This window comes from Phodopus roborovskii, unplaced genomic scaffold (genome assembly GCF_943737965.1).
Source record: "Phodopus roborovskii unplaced genomic scaffold, PHOROB, whole genome shotgun sequence".
In the NCBI taxonomy this organism is placed as follows: Eukaryota; Metazoa; Chordata; class Mammalia; order Rodentia; family Cricetidae; genus Phodopus; species Phodopus roborovskii.
Genome location: NW_026126408.1, coordinates 7,181,539 through 7,204,195, shown reverse-complemented (window position 1 = coordinate 7,204,195; position 22,657 = coordinate 7,181,539). Strand labels below are relative to the sequence as shown.

Sequence of the window (22,657 nt, the reverse complement as noted above, 5' to 3'; positions counted from 1 at the left end):
TGTAGACTACAAATAAGAACCAAATGTCTATTTGTAATAGACACAACAGAAGGTTCCTTTGTGAAACAAGGTGGTCCCTGTGTCAAAGGAATAGGCCTTAAGGCAATTGTATACTGCCCTGGTAGATATTCCCAAACTTCAAAACAGCTGTACTACAGCACTAGGTGCTTCTAGAATTACACCTCGTGGGTTTGCAGAAAGTCAGTAGGAATAATGAAGAAAACAGAGCAGAACCTGTGACCATCCAGTCAATGGCCTTTAGTGGTTGGAGCAACTTCCAGGAGCAGCTGGAGATGCGTAGTGGCTGCTTGCATGCATTTGGACTGACACTGGGAGTGGACAAGCAGGAAATACACCAGGAAGCCACTGAGCAGGAAGAAGAAGATGTACAGGGATTCCATCTGGGGATGGTCGAGAATGGGTGCCAGCACCAGGTAGAGAGACACCAGGAGCATGATGGCAGGGATGAAGGTGGGGACCTGCAGAGGGCACAAAGAGGTTATTTGCACCCTGAGACGGAAATGGTGAGGGAGGGGTAGTCCTGGAGGTCTTTCCATCCTATCTACCTCTCAGTTATTTCCACAGGCCACTAGTGTCCCTCCTCCAGTATCGGATAGAATACCAGACTGGGCCTGGGGAGCCACCTGCTGGACTACATGGAGGCTCTTTTTGACGCTGAGTCTAGGGCCCAGCATTGACCTCTCTATGTCACCTCCACATTTGTGCTCCATCTTTCTCCCAAGTGGCCCTTCAGAGGAGAAATGACCAACCCCAAAACGTGCAATGATCTACCAAATACAATGAGAGCAGCAGCCGCTGACATCTAGATCAGCCGTTCTCAACCTGTGGATCTCAATCCCTTTGGGGGTGGAACAGCCCCTTTCAGAGAGGTCACACATCAAATAGCCTGCATACCAGATGTTTACATTACAATTCATAACAGTACCAAAGTAGCAAGGAAAGTAATTTTATGGTTGGGGGTCACCACAACATGAGGAACTGTATTAAAGGGTCACAGCATTAGGAAGGTTGAGAACCACTGCTCTAGGCCTTGAAGGAGACAGTGGCCCAAAGATACACTTCATATAGAGCCTAGTTGAAGAAATGCCCAGTATCTGTCCTGAAGGCTACCTTGTAAGTGTGGGGAAGATTCTTTGTCTTTATTCGCAAGTACAGGAGACAGCCAAAGGTGGTCCCAGATGTGAGCCAGGAGAGGAAGCTGCAGTGAAAAAATGAAATGTGTAGAGAGGGCCTTCTCTGGTGGAATTTGTTTGGATCAGGACAAAATGTTCAAAGAGTGTGAGAGCTGTTTGGTTTTCTTTAGAAGAAGAACCTAGGACTACACAGATGGCTCCATGATTAAGAGCACTTGCCACTCTTACAGAGGACCCAGATTTGGTTCCCAGCACCCATATGGTGGCTCACAACCATCCTTAACTCCAGCTCCAAGAGATCTGATGCCTTCTTCTGACCTCTGTGGGAACCAGGCATGAATGTGGTACATAAACACACATGCAGACAGAACACATATACATATAAAATAAAATCAATAAATCTGAAAAACAAAAAACCCAGAGATGACCCTGAGGGTCACCAAACAAAAGGCATGAAATTGGGATAAGGACTTGGTAGAAGGAAGGAATGGGAGTTGGGTATGAGGCATAAGGGCAGGCAGAGGGATAAGTTTGGCCAGAACATACTTTATACATATATGGAATTATCAATGAGAAAACAGGAGGAATGACTTTGGCCAAAATGCATTTTACACATACATGAAATTATCAAAGGATAATTGCTTCTTGCCCTTTCAGCTAAAATCAAGTGTGAAACAGTCAAACCATAAATTAATTATTTTAAATAAAATCTTTAAAAAAAGAGAGAAAGAGAGAGGGTGTTGTGGAATCTCAAGGAGGCCTGTGTTCACTGGAGAGAAAACCACATTAGAAGCTGAGCTCTTCTCCCAACCCATCCTTCCTTCTGAGCTGATGACATCACATGTAGGCCACTAAACACCCAATCAGCCCTTGCTTCTGTCCTTTCCAAGGTCTATAGTTTGGGTGGCTGCTGCCATTCTGATAAAATCCTATCTGAGAGTCTGGTAGAATCAGTTTAGTCAGTGAAGAGCTTGCCACACAAACACAAAGACCCGGTCAATCCCCAGAAGGCATGTGGAAAAGCCAGTTGTAGTTCTATGGGCTTGTACTCTCAGCACTGTGAAGGCAGAGATAAGTGGATCTCTGGAATAGTTCTGCACTTGGGAAGCAAAGGAAGAAATACTTTCATAAGTTCTAGGCCATCTTGGACTACAGAGCACATTCTAGGTTAGCCAGAGTTACAAAATGGCACCCTAATTGTGCTGGCTAGTTTTGTCAATTTGGCACAAGCTAGAGTTAAAATGGAAGGAGGGACTATCAGTTGAGGAAATGCCTCCATAAGATCTGGCTATAGGGCAGTCTCTTAATTGATGACAGAGGGCCCAGCCCATTGTGAGTGGTTTCATCTCTAGGCTGGTGCAAGCCATGGGGAGCAAGCCAGTAAGCAGCATCCACCAAGGAAGACCTCTGCATCAGGTCCTGCCACCAGGTTCCTGTCCTGTTTGAGTTCCTGTCCTGACTTCCATCAATGATAGACTACATGTGGAAGAAATGTAGGCCAAATAAACCCTTTTTCCCCCATGCTGCTTTTGGTCATGGTATTTCATCACAGCAATAGAAACCCTAACTAGGATATTGTCTTTAAAAATATAAATGACATATAAGAAATGTCTTCCAAGTTTGGTCCCCCATGACCTCCACATGCACATATGCATGTGTATACACACACCTACATACACATGAATACATACACAAATTCTATCTAACTTGGAAAGCAAGGACCAGAAGAAGCCACCCCTTGAGGCGATCAAGACTATAAAGTGCTAGGTCCTAACTGAATGAATCACCCCCAAATTCTTGCTCTGCACTGGGACATTCTTGATCACATTCCCCACTCTCTACCTGAAGGCACCCCACCCTCAGAACCACAATGGACTAGATGTTGTTATTGGTGTATAATAATTTCCATCTTTCTCATGGGGAAAACAATGAAAATAAAACATTGCTTGTGATGTGGTGTTCTTAGGAATCACACCAAGCACTGTATGTCCCCTTCTAGATTAGACAACAGAGCAGGGAACATGGGATACCTGAGAAGTCCCTAAAACTCCCTCTGCACCCAGATACTATGCTCATCTGCCAGTTAAGGAATTGACCTTGCTTCAAATGAGCTTAGAAAATGACAAATGGCTATCACAACAGCCTCTAACTTCTGCCTTGAGGAAAATATCAGCAGGGACTCAGAACATCACCTCCCTGTGCTGAAATCATTCACTGTGCCCAAAAGGCTTGATGTGGCTCTACACTGAGTTCTGAAAAAGCATATAAGACAGAGTCTAAGGAACAAAGCCCAGACAGACTACTGAGGGGAAAACAATCATGTTATGTCCAAGGGCTACCAGCATTACAATGCATACATGTCCTTAAAAGAAAAAAGACTTATTTATTTTTATGTGCATTGATACTTTGCCCACATGTAGGTCTGTATGAAATGCCAGATCCCTTGAAACTGGAGTTATAAACAGTTGTGAGCTGCCATGTAGGTGCTGGAGATTGAACCTAGCTTTTCTGGAAGAGCAGCCAGTGTTCATAACCACTGAGCCATCTCTCCAGCCAATCCTAAATGTCCTTTAGCATCATCTTAGCAGCAGAGTTAAGGAAGAAAGTGATAGTGGCAGCACAAGCCTTAGGCTATCTCATGGGCAAACATCTGTCTTACTGGATGTGGGGAGAGGAGAGCCACATTTAATTTTGGAAACATAACAGAGAGAATGACTAAAATATATGTAGAGATGTAAGGATTCTATGTCTGGGCTTTCAGAAATGCATCACACACACATGTACATAGGAGCTGCAGAAGAGAACACACACATTTATATGTGCAGATGCATAGAAGTTTGTACACATGAGGTATATAGATACACAGACGTCTGGGATACAGACACTTACCTCAAGAGGTTCACAAAGGTGCTGAAGTTTCCTGGAATGACCAGGACCAAAGCTGCAGCTGTGGTGAAGACCATGGCTGGTGCTGGTGTAAGTCGATGCACATGAATCATGGACATCAGCTGGGGCTGGAAAACAGTTGGTGTGAGAGAGGCTGTAGAAAAGTTACAATAAGCACTCTGTCCCCTCTCATGCTTTGGACACAAGTGTGTCCAATCTAATGGTCATTAGTAGCAAGACTTCCAGGGCGGAGATTTCTATGATACACTGGTTTTATTATCCTCCAAATATTCAAATATTCAGTCTCCCTCTCTTTGCCTCCATGTCAGGAAAATAGTTTTCAACCATTGATGTGGGCTAGGCTATGTCACTTGATTCATCTAAAAAAAAAAAAGAAAAAAAAAAAAAAGAGAGCACAAATGACAAGCAAATGCTCTAAATGTGATTATATGCTTGGTTTGACATCTTAAACCCTGATTCCTGAATGAATCAAAAAATGGCCCCAGGAGCCACCTCTGCTTTGGTCTGGATCCCTGAACTAGGAACAGACTCATTCCAAAATAAGAATGAGCCAAACAAACTGGGCCACAGCTAATACGAAGAGCAACAGTTAAATGTTGTTGCAAGCCACTGGGGTTTAGGGTTTGTCTGTTACTCAATATTGTTATCATATTCAAAGCTAACACAGGACAAAGAATCTCTGAGGGAAAAGGGCATCGTGTGTACTCAGTGCCTCTTCCCTGTGGCCTCTGTACTCTTGCTGTTCACAAATAGACCTTATCACTCACATCTCCTGTCCCACATATTCTAGGACCATGACAGCCCTGAAACCTGAAAGAGATTAGGAATACATCAGAAAGGTATGGAATGCCTGTGCCCCATTCTCAGAAGGAAAGAGGGTCACATCTGATTGGGGAAGTCCAGGCTTGTGCTAAATGGTAGGTTCAGGCAGGAGAAGGCATAGGTGAAAGGTCTCCCAGCAACCCTCTTGCAGCCCTCACCAGCTCACTTGACCCCAGATCCCACCTCTTACCATGTGACCTTCTCTTGCAGCTGCATAGCACAAACGGCTGCCGCTGAAGAATGCCCCATTGACAGTACCAAATGTCGAAAGTGCAACAGCCAAGGGTACCAGCCAGGCCCAGGACCCCAGAACCTGATTTCTAGAACAACAAAGGAATCAAGGGAAAGATCTCCTAGCAGTGACTCGGAAAGGGGCCGCAAGGCCTCCTTGCTGTAGAGAAAAACAATGCATTTAAAGGCAAGTTCAGATCCACATAGAGCACCCTCCTTCTCTATCCCTAAATGCAAGGTACTCACCCCCAGCTCACAGCCATGGCATCAGAGGAGAGGATCTCCAAGGGCGACATAACCAAGAGGTAACTGACATTGACGAGGACATACAGGATGGTGACCAGGGGGATGGCAATCATCACTGCCCACACCAGGTTCTGCTGCAGGGGCAGGGAGACCGGGACAAAGGTTAGCCAATGAAGCCTTCCTAGGCCTTCAGAACGATGCTGTCCACAGGACCACCACGCCAGACCCTGGGGAATGGAAGCACTGTGTTCCTTCCCCATGAGAATGTGATCCCCATGGTGTGGGCACCCAGTCAGGCAGATGTGTGGGAAGTGACAAAAGGTGCTAGACAGCAGTAGAGGTATAGAGGGAATGGTGGAGGCTTTGCCAGAGCTTCCACGATGAAGAGGGCCCTCAGCTGGGCTCTCTCTGAGGCACAAAAAACGACTCAGGAGGGCAGGAAGAAACCAGAAGAGAAAGGTGGCTAAAGATCTCACTGGTCTGCTTTGCAATAGGTATGATTTGCCCCTAGTGGAAACATCTGATTAGCATGGCTCCTCTTTAGCCTTAAAGAAAAGACAATTTCCAGTGCTTTCTGCCAAGACTGAGCTCTGTTTATGGAAATTCTTGGACATGGAGAGGGAAAGGAAAGGAGGGAGACACAGACTGGGGCAGTCATCTGACCTATTCCAGCTCTTGGCAGCTAGCCTCCGTGTAGATGCTGTCCTTGCTCCCTGTGTACCCTCATACATTGGCAAGCTCTGTCCTCTCTGCCCTCCAAGTTCATGTTCATACTGCTTCTGCAGAGATGTGGTTAGACTCCAGTCTCCTCTCCCAGGAAGCCTTATTTGACTGTTCTGCTTTGTGGGTCACCCTCCCGAGAGGACCATGTTGCAAACTAGTGAAAAGTAAGCAGATGATACAGCAACAGATTCTTATGTATGAGTCCCCAGGCCCCCCTCAGCTTTAAAATCTGGGACTCTGACTTCAAAGGTAGGTGCCTTGGCCAAAGAATGGATACAGTAGCTGCTGCTTTGCCACTCAGGGATTGGAATGTGGTTCTGATTAGATTCACACAAGGCTACCTGGAGCCAAGGTACTCTCACTCCCACAGGTCTCTTGGGGATGCTATCAGCACAGTGAGCACTCAGTATGCATGACTCAACCTCACACGAAGTCAGGGCGAGGAACCTAGTATGCTTTTGAATTTGACCTCTCCCAGGCAACTTTCCCAGTTGTCACGAGTTGTGACAATGGTAGGGTCCTGGGTTGAATCATAGATATGTTTCTGGCCGATATACCACAAGAACAATGAGATTTTCTGATTTCACTCCGAGGGACCTGTCTTCTTCATTCAAATCACAAGGCGTCTGCATATAAGGCTGACCCTGGTTTGGCAAAGTTTCTGTAGTTTCTCTTCTGGAGGTGAAGGAAGTATGAAATAAGTAAATATACCCTTTAGAACAAAGTAGGGCATTGTGGTGACTGGCTTAGGTTTTGCTTTGAAACCCACAAAAAAAAAAAAAAAAAAAAAAAAATGGCTCTAACAGAAGCCAGCAAACAGCCATGGATCAATTCTAGCCTGTGGCCTGATTTTTTGTTAATAAAGTTTTATTGAAACACGGCTGTGTTCCTATATTTGCCTATGGCAATTTTCCTGCTACAAAAGAATTAAGTAGTTGTGACAGGAACTAATGAATCCTGGACCTAAAATCTTAACTACTGGATCCTTTCTAGAAAAGCTTTGCTGATAACGACTGCAACCATGAGAGCTTGTCTTCAACATCAGAGACTAACTTCCAGGACCCAGCTCTTGTCCTAGCTGAACATCCAGGGTCTAGATTGAGAAAGGGGGCTCTACTACTATGAGGCAACAGTATGCCCATGCTACCCATCTACTTGAAAGTTTCCCAATCCATGAGCCAAGAATGTACCAGTGAAACATCAGGGCAGTTATTACCATGGTCCCTCTTCATAGACAAAGACTTAGGAACATGAAATTATATGCAAGAAATTAAAACCACTAGGCATGCTGGTAACTTGTGTAATCCCACCATTCGTGGATGAGGACAGAGGGATCAGATGTCCAAAGACATTCTTAGCCACAACGTAAGTTCAAGGCCCACCTGGGCTACAATGAGACTGTGCCTCAAAGAAAGCAAATGAAAATAAGGATGAGATCCTAGGACTCCTAGCAGACATGCATTCTCTCTCTTCTCTGTTTCTGCATCGTTTCTCTTCTGTCTTTCTGTCTCCCGCTCTCCTCTGTCTCTCTCTCCCCTGTCTCTGTTTATATCTCTCTCCTCTGTTTCTCCTATGATTCTATCTGTCTCTGTCTCCCTCCCGCTCTGTTCTTCCATTTCTGTCTCTGAGCTATCATTCTCATCTCTAGCTGCCCTTCAGTGAGGGCAAACCTTTGCCAAAACTCTGAAAGCTGGAACGCCCCTAAGCCAACCCAGTGGGGACAGCAGAAGACTTGCAGTTCCCATTCTGTGAGAATTTGAAACTCCTGCAAGGGAAAAAGAAAACAAACAACATCTCAGAAAATATATTTATAGCAAAGAGTCCGTATATTAATAACTGAAGATCCAAATGCCACAACTGAGTCCCTTCAGACCCGCTAGCACACTGATTATCCAGGCCAGACTCACAGGAAGGGTTAACAAGCATGGCTGGTTTATTCCCCCAAGCCAAAGTATGCTATGTCCTCAAATGGCTCCAGACTTCAGAACTATGAATATGTATCTGGAGGGAACAATCCAGGAGGTAGCCAGCAGAATCAATAAGAATACTGGCAGTATGAATTCAGAATAATTTCCCTTTTGCAAACTTCAGTTTTCCCCTGTAAAAAAAAAAATAGGGTGTTGGTGGCTACCTCAAGGTACAGAAAGATGAGTCCATGGGGTATGACAGTATGAAGTACTCTGCTTTAGTTAGAAGGCATAGTTAAAACCCCATAACTAATCAAGGCAGGTGGGCTGCCATGCAAGTCCCATGAGTATAGCAAGGAAGCCTTGACTCCAGTTAGATCATTCATGATCTCAGTCACTTGAACCCTGGTTGGAACTCTGGTCCCTGGGAGCTGTGGATGTTTGGAGTTTCACCCCAGAGCAGCACACTCAACTCACCTTTGGGTTCTTGAGCTCCTCCACCACCATGTTGATATTATTCCAGCCATCAAAGGACCACAGGCCCTGGTAGAAAGCCATGCCAATTCGCCCTGCCTGCTGTGTTGTGTTGTGGAAGGCAAACAGCAGGAATTCTGTACGACTACGGCCCTGGGCTAGCACCACAGCCCCACCCACTACAATGACCAACAATGAGAACACTTTGGCAGCCGTGCACACGTTCATCACCACTGTGGACATCCGAGAGCTCCAGAAATTGATCAGTAGCAGCAACAGGATGCAAGAGGAAGCTACAATCTTGACCATGATCTGAGGGAGGGAGGAGCAGCCTGGGTAAAAGGGAGCCAGGGCATACTCAGCGAAACTCAGAGAGACGGCAGTGATGGCAGCTGGCCTGGCCACTAGGACAAATGTGTAAATAACCAGGAAGGCAGGCAAAGAGCCAAAGGTTCGCAGAATATAGGCATAGTCTCCCCCAGATTCAGGAATCAGGCTCCCTAGTTCAGCATAGCACAGGGCACCCAGCATAGCCAGGAGGCCGCAGGTTGCCCAGACAATAAGACTGGCTCCAGGACTGCCCATGTAAACCAAGACCCCCTGTGGTGACATGAAGATGCCAGAACCAATCATACAGCCAGCAGTCATGGACACTGCACTCCACAGTCCAATCTCCCTCTTCAGTGTCAGCTCTGGTACCCCACTGTCCTGCTCTTGCCCTGAGGGCCTGTCATTGCCATCTCTCTCCTCACTTCTCTCCATCTTGGGACTTCAGCAGATACTGCCTCTGGTTGGAGACAGGCAGGGCTCTGGTACCTATTGTCTGTGGATTTCCTGGAGGCATTAATGATTACAGTGCTGGAGGGAGTCCAAGCCAGAGGGCAAAGATGCAGGGTGTGATCTAGAAGGAGCTGATCAAGCAAGCACCAGATCAAGCCTCAGAACAGACAGTCTGTAGGAAACAGTCTGTGGGTCAGAATCAGTCATGAAAGGTCCAGGAGGGAAGGGGTTGAAATCTCTACCAACAGCTGAGGTATGGCTCAACTCAAGTAAGAGGGTTCAAGTTTCAACCCCAGCCCCACAGGTGGGAGGCAGGGAAGAAAGGAAGGGAAAGGGGGGGGGGGGAAAGGGAGGAAGAGAAGAAAGGGGAGAAAGAGAGGAAGGGAAGGAAGGCATTTCCGTTGTCCAGTTTCATGGCAACATGACAGCTGGATGTGTATACGGTATCAGCAGGATAGCCAAGCTGCTTCATCTTCCCTCCTTCCCATTTTCCCCATCCCCCACTGTACCCTTCTCTCCCTAGTATCCCCTTTCCACCTTCACATCATATGTAGAGTGTCTACTCTTAGCCACTTCCTTCCGTCTTGCCAGGTAACAAGCTCCATCCTGCAGTTTCTTCACCAATCCTCCTGGTTCTTCCCTGGGCTAGGCTTTATGCCTTTGGCTTTAAGACTGTATTGGAATCCTTGCTTTCTGGTAGACTTTGTAAAGATGTCTCAGACTCTCCCGGTGGTGGTGTTGGTGGTGGTAGTGGTGGGAGGTCAATCAACTGGAACTAAGTATGTATAAAAATATGGCAAGCAAACCTGTTTTGGTGTGTGGTAACTGAAACAAATTGACAAAGCCTTGCTCTAGGATGAGACTGCTGATTTTCAAATCCCAAATCTATGGCCTGAAAGTTGGGTGACTGGAATGAGATCTCTGAACTTCATCTTACTCCTCACCTATCTTGTAGAACTACTTGAAGAACTAACAATCTGAAGAAGTTTGGGTAATATATGAAGCAAATTATGAATTTCATCACTATGGTCATCCCCTTACTCTCTGGATTATTTTCCTTAATTCCACTGGGGAACAGAGGGTTTGGTATTAATACCAGGAAGATAAAAGATTAAAGGGATATATGTATGTGTGTATATATATATTATGAATATACATATATAATTAATATTAAATTATATTTAATGTCGGGTATTCTGTGTTATGTAAGATGGTCAAAGGAAGAGGTCACTCCAAGATGAATTTTTTAGGTCTATGTTGCAGCAGGAAGGTCCAGCGTCTGATGGCTGAACCTCATACCAAGGCATATTTATTGATTGTTGCACAAACTTGTTTTTTAGGTAAACAAGTTCCTCATACCAAAGTCCCTGATCTAATTTATATGTTCTCTGAAGGAAAGCATCAAACCCCTGCTACTTCAGTCCTTATTGTGTACCGTTTTTAGTACCCGGTGATCCAAGAGCTTCAGGTATGCCAGAAGTGTCTAGGGAGACTGTGAAGCTACTTCAGAAAAATAACTCTGTAAATCACAGAAAGCAATCATTGTTCCACACAATGATTTCTTCAAGGTTAAAGTACTTCTAGAAAACAACTATCCACTCTAATGTTTATTCTAGATACAGTGAAAACAACTGCTTATTCAAAGGTCTACCCTAGATACAGTGACTCTACTAGATTCCTACAACCATTTAATAGCACTGAATTTCTTTGATCTATAAATAATAGTTATTTCAGGGTAGTGTGTGTAGCTTTTTCATTGATCACCCCTTTTACTTTAAATAATGGCATAATGGAATCTTGGTAGTTACAGGAACATAAGAAGAACTTACTGAAATTTAGGGTAAAGATGTTAACTCCAAAAGTGAGCAGAGCTTCCCGTCTGGCTCTTCTAGCTCAAGCTAGCTGCATGGATAACTTGGATCTCATGAAGGTGTCAGTAAGGCTTTCAACAGACACCAGGACCTCTATTGTTATGGTTCCTGAGTGTTCTTCTACCTTTCATATCTGTTGCAAGAACAGCATCTTAGGCGTAGGTATAGGATTTACTAGAGTAGCTTACAGGCTCCTTCATCAATGGCTGTCTACCAATAGAAAGTCTAAGAATCTAGTAGCTGTTCAGTCCACAAGGCTTCAGTGTTTTCAGTATACACAAAGATCCCAAAAGAGTAGGCTCTGATGCCAGTAAAGGGATGGACTTGCCAGTGAGAGCAAGGGCAAGCAGGCAAAGAGCAAGAGCTTCCTTCTGTCCTGTCTTCTATATAGGCTGCCACCCAAAGGGGTGACCCAAATTTAAGGTAGATTTCCCCCCCTCAAAAGGTCCAGATTTAGGGTGGACCTTCCCACTTCAAATGATTTAATTAAGAAATATCCCTCACAGCTGGGTGGTCCCAGCACTCGGGAGGCACAAGCAGGTGGATCTCTTTGAGTTCAAGACCAGCCTGGTCTATAAGAGCTAGTTCCAGGACAGGCTCCAAAGCCACAGAGAAACCCTGTCTCAAAAAAAAAAAAAAAAAAAAAAAAAAAAAAGAAGAAGAAGAAAGAAATATCCCTCACACATGTACCCAGAAGTTTGTGTTTTAGTTAATTCCAAGATGTATTCAAGTTGACAACCAAGACTAACATGTGAGCCCACGCTGTGAGTCCTGGTAATGCAAAACCACTGCCCTGTGTTGATACCCATAGGCAAGAGAACTTGAAACTGGACTGTGTGTGTGTGTAGCCCTGGCTTCAGTGACCACTGAAGTTCTGGTTTGTTGTTGTTTTGTTTTGTTTGTATTTTAATGCAATCTGTATATACTGGGGAAGTTTCACTGGTTATTTCTTTTTGACTAGTCTATCAATATTCTCCCATCAGTCTTTTGCATAATCATCTTGCCCAGGCTTCTTTTGAAATAATCCTTGAAGAATTTTCAAGTCATTTGGGTGGCCATTCTGAACAAAAGATTAACTTTCTTTTTAAAGATATACCAAGTTATTTTTAGACACTGAGATCTTTAGATCCAACTCTTCTCTTCCTGTTTGAAAAACATCATTCAGTCATCTAGCCACACATCCTAGGGAATCCTGCCGACTAATGCCAAGTGCTGAGAACACGGTGTTACACCGGGCTGTGATGAGCCATGGGGAAGGAGAGACACAACACTTATGGGTTCCATAGTCTTTAATAAGTCACTACATAAGCAGGTCACTGATCGATCAGGGCTGGAGGACAAGGACTTGGGAGCATTGTTTCTCCTGGCAGCCCTGAACAGGGGCAGAAGTAGGTTTATAAGCACAAAAGCAATAAGCGTTTGTTGTCAAGTTACAGTTACAATTTTCACCAGTCATACTATCATGCTAATATAAAAGTTAAACAGACACCTCACCAAGCAGGGAACAGTTGGTTGGGCAGAAAATGCTGCTACAGGTCCCACTGGGGAATCTTCTGCAGTGAGGATGCTTCAGAAGCTTGCAGGCTCCACCCACATCCACAATGAAGAGATGAAGCGCTTCCACTGTGACAGGCCAGAATGGCAGTGGTGGAGGTCTAGAAGGTCCTTGAGAGTGTTGACCAGCAGCTAGAGCTGACAGGTAGGCATGCATAAGCCTGTGGTAGTGCTGGAAGTTCAACAGTCACTGAAGCAGGAGCCAGACACAGAGTCCAGTCTGTCATCCTCTAGCCGCTGGCATCAATGCAGCCAGTAGAGAAGCCACATATCAAGAGCATGGCTGTGTAGTCCTGGAGACCATTTCCAAAACTCCAATATGAGCATCATTTCATTGGGTGGTAGCTTTGCATTATCTAACATAGCAATGCAACCTTGGGATACTTCATTAGCATATCAAGGGCTGTCCCAGGCTTGGCTCTGGGACTAACCCATTAACTCATCTGAGCTCTGAACATGCCTCGGAGGTCTAGCTCTTACCAGAGCCTCCTGGTGGCAAGCTTTTATCTTACAGGCATTACATTGTTCCAAGTCACACAAAATGATTTGACTTATCTTCCTAATAGTCACTGAGTAAATGCAAATTAAAATTAATGTTCATAACAATGTAGGGAAACTTGAACCCTCATACATTGTTAATATGAATGTAAAACAGTGAAGGCCTTGTAGATATTTAACAGCTTCTCAAAAATTTGTCATATGTCTTGGTGTACTGGTCAGCTTTCTGTTACAGCAACAGATACCTGTTGTGGAATAATATTTTAACTGGGCAAAAATGTGTTACATTTGTTTATGTTGTGGAATATTTAACTTCGTGAAGGTGTGCTACTTTTGTTTATGCTGCATTTGTTTAATTATGTAAAGATGCGTTATATGTGTTTCACCTTGCCTGCCTAAGGCACCTGGTTGGTCTAATAAAGAACTGAATGGCTAATAGCCAGGTAGGGCTGGCAGCAGAGAGAATAAACAGGAGAGAAAAATCTAGGTTCAAGAAAGAGGAGGAAAAGGAGAAGAGAGGAGAGAATAAGGGAGATTCCAGAACCAGCCAGAAGAAGCTAGAAGCAGTGAAAGAAAAGTAAAAAGGTACAGTTGTACATACTTGTAACCCCAGCACCCTTGGCTACGCAGTTCAAGGCCAACCTGGACTGCATAAGATCCTGTTTCAAAAAACAAACAAACAAAATCAAACAAGCAGAAAGTAAGACACAAAAGGCTCCATGGTATTATGGCTGTGTTAATAAAAAGTTTCTAGGATAGATAAACCTACTGAAACAGTGGATTTATAGAATTTCTTTGCAAGAAACTGGTAAGGAATACTAAAAAGCTCCGAGGCAAAAGATCGATAAAGAGAAACAGGTTAATTTAAATTAAAAGTGCTAGCCAAAGGCCAGGCAGTGGTGGCACATGCCTTTAGTCCCAGCACTCAGGAGGCAGAGGCTGGTGGATCTCTGTGAGTTTGAAGCCAGCCAGGACAGCTAGAGCTGTTACACAGAAAAACACCCACCCCACCCACCCCACCCCAACCGCCACCCCCACCTCACCCACTCCCGCCAAGAGAAAAGTACTAGCCAGAAAAGAGCCTAAGCTAGACTGAGGGAAACTAATATTAAGTCTCCGTGTCATGATTTGGGAGCTGGTTGATGGCTCACACACTTGAGGCAAATCTACCTAGAAAGAGAAAAGGTCTGTGACCACCAGTTTAAAGATTTAATTCTGTGATCAGGTGGGCCCATTGCTTTGCGGTCTGAGATGAGGCATCACCCTGTAACAGAACATTCACAGAAAGAGCAAGCTGCTTGCATAATGGCTTCTACAAAGAGAACAACAGGAAAGGGGCTGAGGTTCCAATAATGCTTTTGAGGGCACACCCCTGATAATTTAGCTTCCCCTAATAGTAACCAATCCTTAAACATGCTAAGCTGCCAATCAAGACTTTGATACTCTGGAACAGTCAGATGCAATGGACAGCATTTGCCAACTTAAGTCATGAGAGCTAAAAATGTCACAGGACAAAAGTGTCATAGTACCACTATTCTTTTTATATAAAATGGCACTGCATAGCCCAGGCTAGCCTCAAACTCATACTCCTGTTTCTGACTACCTTAGGAGAGAAGTGTACCACTGGGCCCAGCATAACAGCACTATTCTGAGGAAACAGCTCAAATTGTATCAGCCAATAAATGGATAAATGAAATGTAGTATATCTGTGCAGTGGGATGTTACTGATATATAAAAAGAATGAGCGTAGATACATGCAACTACATGAAAAAAGATGGACACAAGTGCAGAGGATGGAACACATTAAAGGCCATTCAGATGTGGGGATCAGGGGAAAGAATATAGATTGGCAGGATGCTGTTGGAGCCAGTGACTACTAAGTCCCTGGACTCCTCCTCAGACCTCCCTGCCAGGGGCCTGCTCTCTGAGCCCAAACGTGACTGTGAAGTCCACTGTGACGCTGTGATAGCTGGGAAGCTGCTGTGTATAACTGTGGTTCGGGTAGGGAGAGACAGCTGCTAGTGCTCATAGGCAAGTGTCAGGTCCAAAGGGAACTCCATTTCTCCAAATTCCAGAGGGATAACTGGCTACCTGTGGTGTCCGCTAACATACCAACCCACATGCTGGTCTCCAGGCTCCCTCAGTATCACAAGTACCTGTTATACGCTTCAGAGTCCTTGCTAGCATCCTGTCCTTCTCACGTCCTCCCCTACCCTAAACTCCTCCAGCCCATGGGTTTCCCTCCTCCCGGCTGCTCATTCTCCTTATAATCCTGCTATTTCTGCTGTTATTCTCTTTGTCTTCCTATCCACTCCTGTCTGTCTGTCTGTCTGAGTCTTCCTTCTCTCTGCTTTCCTGTGCTCTCCCTCTCTATCTCTCTGCCCTGTTCCTACTTCTCTCATGACCAGGTCCAGTCTTCTGGCCATGCTGTCTATTTCTGTCTCTCTCTCTGTTCTGGACTCTTCCAGAAGCCTCTGTTGGCTCTCTCTCTCTCTCTCTCTCTCTCTCTCTCTCTCTCTCTCTCTCTCTCTCTCTCTCATATCTACAGTTAAAAACCTTCACCTTAACCACACCATAGATTGGTCATATCATTAGCATATACACTAAGGTATCCAGTGTGTTGTTCTGGGAGTTTCTTCACGTACCATCTCCCAACCAGATTCTTCCATTTCCATTCCACCCACTTGGGAAAATTTCTCTGGGCCTCACTGTGCTTCAGAAATGACCCTGGCTACTCAGACACTTCTCCTTGACCTCCAGTCACAAAGGGCCTTGCAGAAATTATCTGGCTGTCACATACCCTGCTAAGATGGGATAGAGCAGCCCATGGAAAGGAGCTGGGCTTTTGACTCTCTGCATAACAGTGAATGCCTGTCAAGAAGGTCCTAGGATACCTGGGGTGGGGCTGTAGTTACATTGGCCCAGCATGCACAAGGCCCTGGGTTCCATGTCTACCACAGAATAAAGTGGTGATGGCTAACACCTGTAGTTCCAGCATGTGAGGCAGAGGCAGGAGGATCAGAAGCTCAAGGTCACCATGAGTTCCAAACCAGCTTGGAATATTTGAGCCTATTAGAGAGATGAGGGGAGAGTGAGGGGGGAAGAGGGAGAGACAGGAGTAATCTGGTTGATCTCTGTGAGTTCAAGACCAGCCTGATCTTTATTCAGAGTGTGTTCCAGCAGTACAAAGACAACCCTTGCCTAAAAATAGTCTGAAACAGAATAGGATATTCTGGCAGACCATTTAACTCCTGTCTCTTGAGCTCTGTCACCCTCAGCCCACAAAGAGCCTGAGAAAGTGATTGTCCATTCTGAGGCACTGAAAGGGTCTATGTCTTTCTGTCTCCCTCCTTCCATCTTCCTGGCAGGCAGAAAGAATTGGCTTCCAGTTGTGTTTCTCCGTTTAGAAGGGAGGGTAGAGAAGTGGTTTCTTCCCTTTCTCCTAAACACAGCATTTCCCACCATGTAGATCCCTATAACAACAGGAGCATCTTGGGAGAGAAGGGGCCCCCCCCGTGTTGTAAGTTCAGCATTCTCTTTGGTCTTCCACAAGAGGGCAGAAAACAAACCGCCTCTGAGAGAATGCTGGCCCCAGGGCTGTGAAATGTCTCCCTCTAGTGGACCAGAGAGCTTAAACAGATGGAGTGGGGAAAGCCTAAGAGATGGGAAGCTCAGAGGCATCCCCATGTGATCAGCCCCATTTCCTGGACCATCCTGTGTCTTTTCACCATGCATCATTCCCTGGAGGAGTGGTGAGCAGCACCCTCACCCACCTGAGCTGGGCTGGGAATTCTTGAACGTATAGGTTCTTGATAGTTTCCATCTATGCTTTCCTCTAGGAGGACCTGCCTGATGGCCAACTCAGACATTAACTTCCCTAGATTCCAACGCCCAATTGATTCTTCTGATTGCCACTGCACCATTGTGTGGTTTTATGTTTTTGTTTTGTTTTTGGCTAGATCAATGTTCCTGCCCTTGACATCTCTCTAGGGCAGCAATTCTCAATCTGTGATCTTGACCCCTTGAGGGGAGAGGTCAAATGACCCTTTCACAGGGGTCGAATATCACCTATTTAGATTATGGTTCATAACAGTAGTAAAATTACAATTATGAAGTAACAGGGAAATAATTTTATGGTTGGAGTCCCCCACAACTTGAGGAACTGTATTAAAGGATCTCAGTGTTAGGAAGGTTGAGAACCACTGCCCTAGAGCACACACTCACACTCTCGCTACACACTCATGCAGGTCACACACACACTCACAGAGGAGGAGGAAGTGGAGAAGAGAAGGAAAGAAAGGTGGGTCTAGTTATAGCAGCACATGCCTGTAACCTCAGCACTCAGGAGCCTAGATAAAAGGACCAGGTCAAGGCCAGTCTTAGCTAGAGCGAGACCCTATCTCAAAATACATGCCTGCCTGCATCCATGTGTGTGTGTGCACATACAAATTAAGAAAAACTCTAATCTGCTGCAAGAAAAAAAAGTTTGCTAGAATTCAATACTAGAGATAAAATTTGAAAGTAACTGAAGAAAAATATGTTTGAACTTTGTGATTCGAGTCCACAAAAATCTCAGCTGTTAACCTGTAAGTTTGCCAACCTAAAAGTCAAATTGAGGCACATCAAATGTCAGAACAAGGCTTTATTTGAGCCAACATGAAGATGATCACCTGAGAGAAAACACAAACTCCAGCTGCTGAGAATAAGTGTTCCTCAAGTGGTATTGCAGGGGGCTGATACACACAAGGAGGAAGGGTGGGTGGTGGCAGCACACACCTTTTGATCCCTGCACTCAGGAGGTGGAGGCAGGCAGATCTCTGAGTTCGAGGCCAGCCTGGTGTGCAAAGCGAGTTCCAGGACAGCAGGGCTACACAGAGAAACCCTGTCTTGCAAAAAAAAAAAAAAAAAAAAAAAAAAAAAAAAAAAAGAACAAAGCCAGCCTTTGGTGGTGCACACCTTTAATCCCAGCATTTAGAAGGCAGAGGTGGATTTCTGTGAGTTCGAGGCCAGCCTTGTCTACAGAATTAGTTCCAGGACAGTCTCCAAAGCAATACAGAGAAACCCTGTGTTGGGGGAAAAAAAACATGACACCCCCCCCCCAAAAAAAGGACAAGAAGGCGCAAGGCGACACAGCAGCACAAGACAGTGACTGTCTGTCTGTGATCACTTTATATATTCCAGGTAAGAAGTGATACAAACTGGAACAAGCTTTTCCCGGTGCGTGTCTGCATCTTAATGGCTTAGCAAGTCTGCAGAAACCTGAGCCCACGTCTCATGCTTTTCCCTAGGCTAAGGAATCCTGTGACTTCATTCTTGTGGCATTTAAAATACTTTCTCATTTCCACTCTTCAGTTAACATACAGATGAATGGTTAGTCAGGTACAATAATTTAGCAAACTCTTTCTCCAAAAGCATTGATGATCAACAGATAGTTCTGAGGGGTTAAGAACGAAATCCCCTGTTAAAAGGGAGATTCATTCCAAGTGGTCACAGCCTGTGTAGGAGAGGAGGAGACTGAGACCAAGACAAGAGTAGCAATAAGCAACTCTTGTGAGTACTAACTCTTGATTCTATTGTTTCATGGCTTAAGTGATCTGGTAGCTAAGCAACTCTGCATTTTCAAGGTGTGAATGATTCTTCAATAAAATAAGATATAAAATTAATATTTTGTCTTCAGGCAGTGGTGGTGCATGCCTTTGATCCTAGCACTCAGGATGCAGAGGCAAGAGGATGTCTGTGAGTTCGAGACCAGCCTGGTCTACAAGAGCTAGTTCCAGGACAGCCTCCAAAGACAGAGAAACCCTGTCTCTAAAAACAAAACAAAAAAGAAATGTATAATTTGGTCATGAGTGTGCAGTGTCAGAAATAAGTGTCTTTCTATAATGGCATAGTTCATTGAATAATCCACAAAGTCCAGTGGTTTCATTGGCAGCAATTTGCCAAGTATTCCTACTTTCCTTGTTAGTCAGAACAAAGGAAACATGGTTTTCTGGTGTTTTTTGTTTATTTGTTTTTGTTTTGTTTTGTTTTTTTTAGCTTAAATGAGTTTATTTAGAAAGGGGAGTTAGGGGGAAGGGAGAGACATAGAGGCACCGTGAACAGAAGAGAAGAGAGGAGAAGAGAAGAGAAGAGAAGAGAGAGGAGAGCTGGAAGGCAAAAGAGAGTGAAACATGGTTTTCTTTATTGCAATCTGCCTGCCTGCCTGCCTACTTTCTTTCCTTCTTTCTTCCTTTCTTTTTTGAGACAGGATTTCACAGTGTAGCCCTGGCTATCCTAGAACTCACTGTGTACATCAGGCTAGCCTCAAACTCACAGAGATCCACCTGCCTGTGCCTCCCAAGTGCTGGAATTAAAGGCGTGTACCACCACCTGCGGACTTTCTTTATTTTGAGGCAGGGTCTCACTCTGTAGCCCCGGCTAGCCTGGAACTCACTATATAGACCAGGTTAGTCTCCACCTCCTAGAGATATGCCTGACTCTATCTCCCGGTGCTGAGATTATAGGTTAATTCATATGCTATGCAAATATGTGTATATATGTACATATATAGGTGGATATATATGTCTGTGTTACGGAATGGCTGGAAAGGGTTAAATGCACCATGCCAGGGTTCAAGAGATTTCTAAAGAGGCCTGAGAGAAGAGGAAGCTGAAGGAGCATAAAGAGATTTTGTGGAGCATAAAGAGATAGACCCAGGTGGAAGTCTGCTGGGGATGCTAATGGAGAACCAGCCGCTTTGGGTCACAAGTTTACAGGGAACTACAGAGGTGAGTCCAGCTGCAGATGTGAGTAGTAGGAACTAAGGTCAGGAGGATGGATGGACAGCGTGTCCTGACATACGAACAGGCAGACTGCAATCCAAGTAGGCCCCGTCAACGGCAGGGACCAAGCCAAACTGAAGTCCCTGGGACAGTCAGAGATTCTTTGCCTATGGGTCCCTTGCTACACACACACACACACACACACACACACACACACACACACACACACACACACACACACACACACCAGGTGGTCAGAGGACACTCAGAAAGAGCCAACACCATCACAGTGTTAAGAGGTTTTCTTTATTGGAACTACACCCTTTCCCTAGTCTGCTGTGTCCAGTCCAGTAAGTTCTTGGGTCTGGTTTACTTGACATGATTTTCATGTGCCCATGTGCTCCTACAGTCTCAGTTCACCCCAATAAACATACAGGGTGGCACCTCTTTTGCTCCCAAGAATACACCAGTTTTCAGTCTGTACAGGATGGATGGTGCTGGACAGGTGGTCAAACATCTGCCAATGTACAGTCATTCTCCCTCCTTAAAATGGAACCAAATGCTACTTGTAAAGCAGAATCCTTTAATGCAGGGAGCCATCTGGAAAAAAAACATTGTTTCATACAATAGGGAATCACTTAGGACAGGGCACAGCCTGCTTTCAGCAACTTCACTGAACTCCAACCTAAACACCACTGCACACTGAGACCAGGAAGGGAACAAATAAAGGTCCATTTGAGATGAGCTGGTCAAAGATGAAGCTCATTAGAAAGGATTTTTATGCTAATGTTTTTCCCTGTTTGAAGATTTAGTTGGCAGGGAGGAAAACACCCTCACAAATGGAATTTTTCTTTATAGATGTGCATTTCCTTTATAAAGAGTTTAAAAATAGCCAGATAAAATGTCAGCAAGTCACACTTTGGAGGGTGATTTGGATGACAGGTCTAAGCCTTTCTAAATACTATTTATTTTTTTATATTAGGTTATAGATGTTAGGACATAGTCCTTTAATAAGCAGAGCACACAATATGTTTTATGCCCATTAGACCAGGGAGTACTTGGGAATGCCTCTTCAGATCCTTCTAAAGCTTTAGAGCATGGTAGAAGAAGGAAATGTTGTGAAAGAGGTATTTTGGAGCCCATAAACTCACCAAGAAGTCTACATCTGACTGTTCTGCCTGTTTTAATTGTCCTAATTGAGTATCTTGACTAAGTTTAAAGACACTTCTCTTTTTTCGAGAGAGAGAAATGTGTATATTATGAGTTTCCAAGAGATTCCCACTGAGAAATTGTATCAGCATAGATGGGACAAGTAGAGAGGGGTGGGACACAAGAGAGGTGCTGCATGGAACATTATGGGTTAGGGCTTGCAAGCTGTAATCGATGCTAGAGCCCTAGGCCTTACCCAGCCTGATCAGGTCCAGTGACTCATCTCAGAAATTAGAGGAAGGGGTGGTGAAAGACTAAAATCAATGCACTTATATAGTTATATGGGAATACAAGGGAACTCAGTACTGTCTTTGAGGGTACTGCATAGATCCTAGATTACACAGGGAAAAGTCAGAAGTGGGGAGAGCTAGACCCATGTGTAACTGTCAAATGGTAGTCTGGTTGATCATTATCTCAGGACTGGCCAGGCCAAGGTATTCTTAATAAGAAATTTGTTATTGCCTTCAAGGTAGTTTTGACTCTTGTCTCAAGTTGCTTATACATCTGTACTATTGTTACTGGAATCCTAGATGCCTGTAGAAAAAATAAAAAATTAAAAAAAGACTCAGATGTAAGGAGACATACAAAATGGAAGCAAATATGCTAAACTTTCATCCTGATTATAGTTACCCAGTGGGCATCTGCAAGCTTGAGGAGGAACAGTCTTCAGCCAGGCAGAGCCTTTCACAGCCTGGATTTGTTCTCCATTAGTAGACATTCTGACTTCTAAAGTGTTAATAATGAAAAAGGGAAGGGCCTTTTGTAAACATATTGTCTGTGGGAAACTAAAGGCATTGCCTTGTGGGGTTTTTGTTGGCTTGTTTGTTCCTGTATTTGTTTTTGCTTGGAGACAGTGCCTTACAGTACAGTCCAGGCTGGCTTTGACCTGTGCTTCAGCTTCCTGAGTGTTGGATTACAGGCCTGTGCAATCATACCCAGGCTTTCCCTGCTCCACCCCAGAGTATACACATACATTTATTTATTCATAGGACTATATATATTTTAATGGCCATTTATTTATTATTTTCTTTTTATTTAAATTAAAAACAATCTTATTTACATACCAGTCCCAGTTCCCTTTCCTTCCCATCCCTCATCCCTCCCACCTCCCTATCCCACCCCCCTCCCATGGGGGATCATCAAAGTCTGTCACATCATTTGGCAGGATTGAGGCCCTCACCCTGTATCTAGGCTAAGCAAGGTATCCCTCCATAGGGAGTGGGCTCCAAAAGGCTAGTTCATGCACTAGTCATAAATATAGGTTCCATTGCTGGCCAGTGGTGGAGCACACCTTTAGTCCCAGCACTCAGGGGGGGGGGGCAGAATCGGGTGGATCTCTGTGAGTTCGAGGCCAAGAGCTAGTTCCAGGACAGCTTCCAAAGCTACAGAGAAACCCTGTCTCAAAAAACCAAAACAAGTAAATAAATATAGGTTCCACTACCAGTGGCCCCATAGACTGCCCAAGCCCCGTAGCTGTCCCTATGTTCAGGGAACAGGACCATATTTTTGTTCTCAAAAAG

General features: G+C 44.7%; 1 protein-coding gene across 1 annotated transcript; it reads right to left on the bottom strand.

Moving 5' to 3' along the window:
* Positions 1 to 228: 228 nt before the first annotated feature.
* On the bottom strand, positions 229 to 9,300 carry LOC127220024 (b(0,+)-type amino acid transporter 1). Its single transcript, XM_051181684.1, has 6 exons — positions 8,468 to 9,300; positions 5,361 to 5,494; positions 5,074 to 5,203; positions 4,044 to 4,168; positions 1,132 to 1,219; positions 229 to 479 (listed from the first exon to the last, which is right to left on the bottom strand). The coding sequence occupies exons 1-6, from the start codon at positions 9,224 to 9,226 to the stop codon at positions 249 to 251; spliced, it is 1,467 nt and encodes a 488-aa protein (XP_051037641.1). The 5' UTR covers positions 9,227 to 9,300; the 3' UTR covers positions 229 to 248.
* Positions 9,301 to 22,657: the final 13,357 nt, after the last annotated feature.

Excerpts from the sequence above, each read along its gene's own strand:
- LOC127220024 (XM_051181684.1), bottom strand. The coding sequence starts at position 9,226 with ATGGAGAGAAGTGAGGAGAGAGATGGCAATGACAGGCCCTCAGGGCAA. Across the intron at positions 5,204-5,360 it reads GCCATGGCTGTGAGCTGGGG|AAATCAGGTTCTGGGGTCCT; the intron begins GTGAGTACCTTG and ends TTGTTGTTCTAG. Across the intron at positions 480-1,131 it reads ATCTTCCCCACACTTACAAG|GTCCCCACCTTCATCCCTGC; the intron begins GTAGCCTTCAGG and ends TGCCCTCTGCAG.